Source organism: Sorghum bicolor, chromosome 5, assembly GCF_000003195.3.
Source record: "Sorghum bicolor cultivar BTx623 chromosome 5, Sorghum_bicolor_NCBIv3, whole genome shotgun sequence".
NCBI lineage: Eukaryota > Viridiplantae > Streptophyta > Magnoliopsida > Poales > Poaceae > Sorghum > Sorghum bicolor.
In genome coordinates this window covers 67919974-67927083 of record NC_012874.2, presented here as the reverse complement: position 1 = coordinate 67927083, position 7110 = coordinate 67919974, and the positions used below count along the sequence as shown (strand labels likewise).

Sequence of the window (7110 nt, the reverse complement as noted above, 5' to 3'; positions counted from 1 at the left end):
TGTATTTAGAGACAAAAAAACCTGGCTAGGTGGCCTTCTCTGATGTATGACTGATATAAGAAAATGAGGACCATAAAGATACCAAATTGCCATGGAAAAGAACTATCTACACAAAGGTTGTAAATTAAGCTTAGTTTTTTTGTTGGCGGTGTAAATTAAGCTTAGAGTTCACAAAGTTTATATGCTTAACTCTCTGTAGTTATGAATATATGAAATGCTAATAAGCTAAATAACATTTTCATAGTGACTTCAAATTTATCATCAGTGCATCCGAATCGTTTATCTAAAAAAAAGTAGTAACTGAATGTTTTTTTGGCATGGTTGGTTTACTTTTCCTGGATTGTCAACTCGAAGAAAACTTGCCATGATTACTTAATTACCATCTAAAGAAATCTTATCCTGTCAGAAGCACGATTGCTGCTAAACTAATGTTTATAGGAGCTGTCCCAATCGTTCGGTAGCATTATTTTTCATATGAAGCAGATATGTTTGACTTACGCAGATACTATATATACAACATACAACATATAAAAGGGGTTGGACAACTGGTAATGACAGTACTAATCCTCTTCCCATGTGAATACGAGAGATCTAACCATAGAGCCTGTGTCTAGCTAGTTGTCTCCTCAATGATTCCTCCCGAATAATGATCGATTCACAAAACATTCAGAAGTTAAAAACTAGTGTTTGTTACGTGTCCCCGGGCTTGTACACCACAGCATAACAATCAAGGACAAATCAGCATTACACAAAAGTACAAAATATACATAGTTCCCAAGAACAAGTTGCTAGACCTATCTGAAAACTTCAAAATTTCTACCAATATGACATTATTAGTACAAAAATCAAGGTGACAGTATATACAAGGTCAACCTCTGAATGAAAAAAACTGGCAAGCATGATTGATGCAGAAATATTAAGGGGTAGGGGGACGCATAGGCTTTTGAGGCTGGACGGAGATGAGATTAGAATTATATAAGGCAGCTGGGCCTATCCTTTTCTTGGCACTACTTGGAAGCATCTTTGGCACACTAAGATACACGAGGTGATTGGCCGGAGGAGCTTGGATTTGTTTGGCATGCCTGCAGAGGCCAGAGGTGAGTAGGGGACCCCACACATGAGCTGTGACTGAGAAGCAAGCAAGCTCATGACAACAGGTCTGGGGAATCTTATATCTCAATCTCCTTCGTCCTCCTGCTCCCCTGCCTCGCTAGCTAGATATCATATAACAGCCCATGCCGACCGGCCTGCTTCCCAGCAGAGACCAGAGCTTCTTCTTGGCCTTCTCTGCTTCTCTGCTCTAGTTCTTGAATCCAGAATTCAGTTAGGGAGATTGTTCTTTCTCACCGACCGGGAGATCCTGAAAAGAGGTGAGCATAGAAATTGCTTTCTCTGTTCTTGTCGTCCTCTGTTTTGTTTCAGAGTCCCTAGTGTTTCATGGGTATTTTCCTGTTCTTGTTTTCTTGGAACAATTCTCTGAAAATTCTGAGAGTCTAACGGCCGGGATCACAGTTCCGATTTGCAGCACCGATTAACTGATGCTCAAATTCTCATGAAACAGACAACACACGGTTGGGAAAAAGGGGATCGGCATGAACCTTCACCAAGACATGGACAGGGAGCAGATGAGGATGGCCATCCTGAACCAAGAACAGATCTTCAGACAACAGGTACACGAGCTGCACCGGCTGTACCATGTCCAGAAGCAGCTGATGCAGCAGGCACAGACGACTGCTCCGGCGAGCCGTGCTCCGGCGGCGGTCGTCGACGTCAAGCCAAGACCCGAGCTTGACATCTGGTGCGGCGAGAAGGCGACAACAACTCCTCAGCAGCAGATCATCAGCTTCAACAAGGCCACAACACCTGCAATGGCCGAGGAATGCAACCTTGAGCTGACACTGGCAACGGGACCGAGCAGCAGCAGCAGCAGCTGCGACGTCGAGAGGCGGCAGGGGAAGCGGCACAAGGCGTCGTCCAACTCTGACTCCGGCGCGACCGCGGTGTCGTCGACGTCGACGGACTCCGAGCTGGCGCAGTTCAGGGAGGTCAACGCGGCGACGCCGGTGAGGTTTCACGGCGAGATTAGCAGGAGGATGGACGAGATGGGGCAGGGTCCGTGGATGTACCAGTGCCTCAGCCTGAAGATGGCGTGATGATGCTGGGATCAGTTTGTGCTGTATGTAGGATTTGGGGATTTGGGGTTGTAGAGTTCAGAGTTCAGAGGGAAACAGAGCACGTATTTGTGTTACATGCACAACTGTACATCACAGATGTGTTTCATCACAAGACAAAAAAAGAGAAAAAAAAGAGGTAATTTGTGGCAGCAAGTGGTATTCATGGGTTGATGATTTCTATTGGTCAAGTCCATCAACCAATGCATTTACTAAGAGCAACTCCATATGTTTTCTATGAATTAACTTATTAAACCAATAATTTTAGCTAGTTAATAAAATAAGTAGCAACCTCAATTTAATTCTCTCTAATAGTTTTCTATATTAGCTTCCTAAATAATTTTGCATTGAGAACCCTGAACTATTTATAACGAGCTAAACCTCTTTTAGTACTTTACTCTGATCTCCTGAGTAAAACACCGGACGGGGAGCCGATAGGAAGTACCTCTCGACTATAGAGATTTACGAGTTGAAGTGGATATTTAGCAACACTTTGTTTTTAAGGAGCACTTTTACCATACTGTTAGAGGTGACAATTTTTTTTTCCTTTGTGCTAATCAAAATAGGAAAGGAAATTGTTTTACAAAATTCCGGGAGATGCTCTAAGTAATTTATGTTTTGTATTCACAACTTATTAAAATTACATATATTTGCACATTTTCTTTGTCCTTTTTGTAGCCATACACAAAATTCGTGGAGGAGAGAGAAAAATTCCAAAATGACAACAGATAAGCTGGAGCCCTCTCTCACACCGTTAGACTACGCCCAAGCGCTGGGTCCATTCGTTTCGTTGTGCTGGTTAGTTGCTGCAGTGGATTGTATTCCGCGTGCGAGGCAACACCATTTCTAGCAGTAATGGACCATCAGCGATATTCCCAAGCTGCGTTTCTAGTAGTGAAGGGATCAGCCACTGCGTGCTGTTGAGCTGATACTGTTCTGCTACCGGATTGTGCTGTGGACACGAGCAGAATGGCATGGAACACGCACAAGCGGAGTGGTGTCTATATTCCCAATGCCTCTTAAGCCTACATGTATGCAATTATGCTTGACTAGCTTTTGCACGAGACATAGGACGACTGAAGAAGCTACCACACTCTTGCACATGTTTTGTCTGTTGTCTGTTTGATTTTCCAAGCACAACTGCTCTTCATTTTTATAGCTCCAATGTGGTATAGCCCTTCTTCAATTGTTTATTCACATATGACAACTAGAAAGTAGTGATCGAGTACCCATGTCATGCAGCACCAGTGTATTAATGGATTATTATAATCTGACACGTGGTTCGTGAACACCTGTACTGTATAAATTTATCTCAATGTAAGAACAAGGCTGGGTTATTTTTGTAGGCTGTGACAATCATGATAGCTATACATTATTGTCATTTTTTCTGTGGTCAAAATTTTAAAAGCTATTCATTCATTAATAGGATTCTTTCAGCAGAAAAATATCAGGAAATTTATACTCGAAGGTAGATAACAACAACGACAAGACAGCGGCCAAGATGAGTGAATGACCATGGCAGTAAATTGATGAAAGAAGCAGCAGTAATTATTAATCACAAAACCAGACGATGCCTAAAAGAACGGACCTATGCAAGCAAGAAATATTAGCCGGTACATATTTACAAATTCACTTGTAACCTGAAACTGGGCCAGTTCATGTGGGTTGATCCAGATTTTAGTCTTTCCAAAGAATACCATACATGTGGTAATGTATATGTAGCCCATTATACTTCACAGAAAATTTGGCCCAGCCAAGTAAGGATGACGCTTTGTATTGTTTGGCCCTCTACCAGCACAAGCCCATGCTTATCAGCTTGTGAGAACGACTAACCAACTTCTGACAGCAGAGTATCAGTTAACCAATTTACGTTATGTATGTATAATCAGGGATATCAGGTGCCTTCTTTTATTTTTTTTACATGGTCCATAATATTGTGGGGATTCGAGTACAAAAAATTGATGTTACCAATTTATTCTTATAAGAACTAAAGAAACTTCAATAGTCCACCAACAGTTGCGAACTGAGAGTAGCTCAGTTGCTTTCTTGTGAACCATCCAAATTAAATCATCAACTTACGTGGCTGCTAGCATTATATTAGATTTATTTCTAAATTTAATTTTGTTATTGTTTCTGTGATGATTTCACTATTTTTGCTATTTTTGAGATATACTTGCTCAGTCTTTAGGATCAGAGGTGTCCATAGAATGTGTTGGTGCGCTCATAGAGGATCAATGTGTACATAGTATATACAGTTTTTTTTTAAAAAAAGATTTGCGACTAACAATGGATACTTAACGGTGGTAGCACATGCAATAAAAATTCAGTAAATGGTGGTAGCACCACGAATCTGAAGAACCGTAGAGAACCAAATTAATTCTGACTTGTTGCTCCTCCTGTTGATGACTTGTAGTTCTTAAATTCATCACTACATCATATCAGGTATAAGTTGAACATTATTTAAATAGGGAACTGTTGATGACTTGTAGTGATGATGCCCTGTTAACAGGGGAGGAACAATGTCTTGAAAAATATGGAACTTGGATATATACCTGAACCGGCTAGTAGAGATGTATTTACATAGACAATTTTCTTAACCCATCGCTAATACAAATAATTTGGAATCATTAATTTTGAATTTTTTAAATGTCACCATTAGATGGAGAAATGACGTAAACCAAAGTTATATTTCTCAAATAGTAGTTAACTGTATTTTCATTTCAAATCATTTAAGGCCTGCAAATTCTATTTAAAGTTTAATGATTTCAAAATTAATATTTTTTTATGAATTTTTATGTGACACTGGATGAAGAAATGACCTAAATCAAAGCTTTAGTACTGAAAGATATCTAAAACTTCATTTTAAAATATTTGACTTCATTTTTTGGGTTCTCAAATGATGTATCAGCCACTTAGTCACAAGTGACTCTGAGGCACAGTGGTAAGGGAAGCAACACGCGAGGCTTGAGGTTGTGAGTTCAATCTCGGACTGCCGCACGAGAGCTTTTCACATGAGAAATCACATGACTTACCACATTGTGTATTGGTTGTTGGGATTCTCCCTGGTTAAAAAATATATTTACTTGTGGTTCTCTAGTGACATCAGATTGTGTAAATTGCATGTGTGGTTCTCTAGTGACACCCAAAGAAAAATCCATCGTCGTTGGCCAAAATCGTGATTTGCCCTCCACTAAAATAAACAAAGTATCAACAATGATATTCAGCTCATTAGCAGTGACAACTAACAAGAATTCATCAATGATATTCAACTAATTAATTAGTAGAGACAACTGACAAGCCTTTCCTACCATTGATGTCTCAGGGGCACTTCACATAGAGTAGATGGTGGCACATTGGACTGGTCTATACAACACAAAGACTTTTGAGCAAGTCCTTGTCTTAGCAGATGTGCTAGAAGCTTGAGGTCTAAGTTCGTGCTCATCACTTTGTTCAAAGTGCTCATTACTCATGCTCATCCTGACTCCTCCTAAACCTATTTCCTCAATTATTTCTATCTAACTAGAGTACCTAGCACAGAGGAGCAGTCAATCCTTAACATTTGACATACTCTTTTTTAGGCATGCTTTATTTTATAACTCCAGCATGGGTTGCTCTCTCTTGAATTCTTTATTTAAGAGCCAACTAGCAAGAATGACCCATGTTGTGGGACCCTAAACTATATGTGTCAGAGTAAATAAATACACAGAAGAGCGACAATCAAGTTCACAAAAAGCAATATATAATAATACAAAATTGTAGAACATTTGTTTTATGGAACTGGAAGGGCTTGCACGGACCCCTACAGGAATTTTATTGAAGAAGAACAAACCTCAAGTATAACAAATTAAGAGACAAAGAATGAGAGGAAGAAAACAAGGGAAACCAACAAATTACAACAGCTTTTGGATCCATAAATAAAAAAGAGAGAATCTTTGGTCATGGCCCTAAAGGACAAGAGATTGAGCTCTTTTGTTCATACAATGCTTCTTGCAATTGCATTAGACTATACCACGATAACATGATTAGAGAGCAATTACTCTGGCGATGTCATGTTACAGTCATGCCATGGGTAAACTCTTGTTCAATTATTATGTATTAATTTGCCAACTATTTAATGCCTCGTGATCCAACAAAATGCCCATACTCCTAGGAGCCTACAACATAGACACATAATCTCAAACAAAGAAAATGGAAAAAAGATGCAAATCTAATTAAGGGCCAGTATGGTAGACCTCCCGTCCTAATTCTTGAGCTTCAGTTCTTGATTGTCTAATGGAGTGATTCTAGTGGGGGAGCAAGGTCAGGAGCAGGTGAGAAGCAATTCTAATGGCTATTGAACAAGGAGTAGTGGAGACCTTTTTTTAGCTCCTAGCAAATAGTGTAATGGAGAAACAAGATTTTTCAGCTCCCAGTTACATTTTAATCTGCTCCAAAGAAGCTAGGAGCAGAGCTCTACCAAACTAGCCCTAAGAGCATCATCTTATTTCTAAGCTCCAAAGTGTTTTTTAAATATTCATCATTTTTCATACTTCGATGGAGATAAGTATTGTATTAAAATATCATGTTTCCATTTGATCTATAACTTTAGTTGAAACTATTTTGATTCGAAGTTGTTTTATTGCCAAAATAGTTGACAAAACCATTATAGGACAAGAGTTCAACGAAATGGAGCTCACATTACTATTAGCATTGAACTGTATGTGCGACGATTAGCAGGCATCATGTGAGTAGGCCAAGAGAATGGTGATAGGGAGGGAAGTTATGGGATTAATGCCTCTTTTGTGCAAAAAAAATGCACAGCTCGTAACATAGCTCGAGCTGGCTCTAGATCTAGAATATTTTGGTTGTTTTTTAGGCCTTGTTTAGTTCACCCAAAAACCAAAAACTTTTCAAGATTTCTCGTCACATCAAATCTTGAGACATATGCATGAAGCATTAG

General features: G+C 39.5%; 1 protein-coding gene across 1 annotated transcript; it reads left to right on the top strand.

Annotated features, from left to right (window-relative positions):
- Nucleotides 958-2354, top strand: LOC110435610. Its single transcript, XM_021461338.1, has 2 exons — nucleotides 958-1370; nucleotides 1562-2354. The coding sequence occupies exon 2, from the start codon at nucleotides 1593-1595 to the stop codon at nucleotides 2151-2153; it is 561 nt and encodes a 186-aa protein (XP_021317013.1). The 5' UTR covers nucleotides 958-1370; nucleotides 1562-1592; the 3' UTR covers nucleotides 2154-2354.

Excerpts from the sequence above, each read along its gene's own strand:
- LOC110435610 (XM_021461338.1), top strand. The coding sequence starts at position 1,593 with ATGAACCTTCACCAAGACATGGACAGGGAGCAGATGAGGATGGCCATC.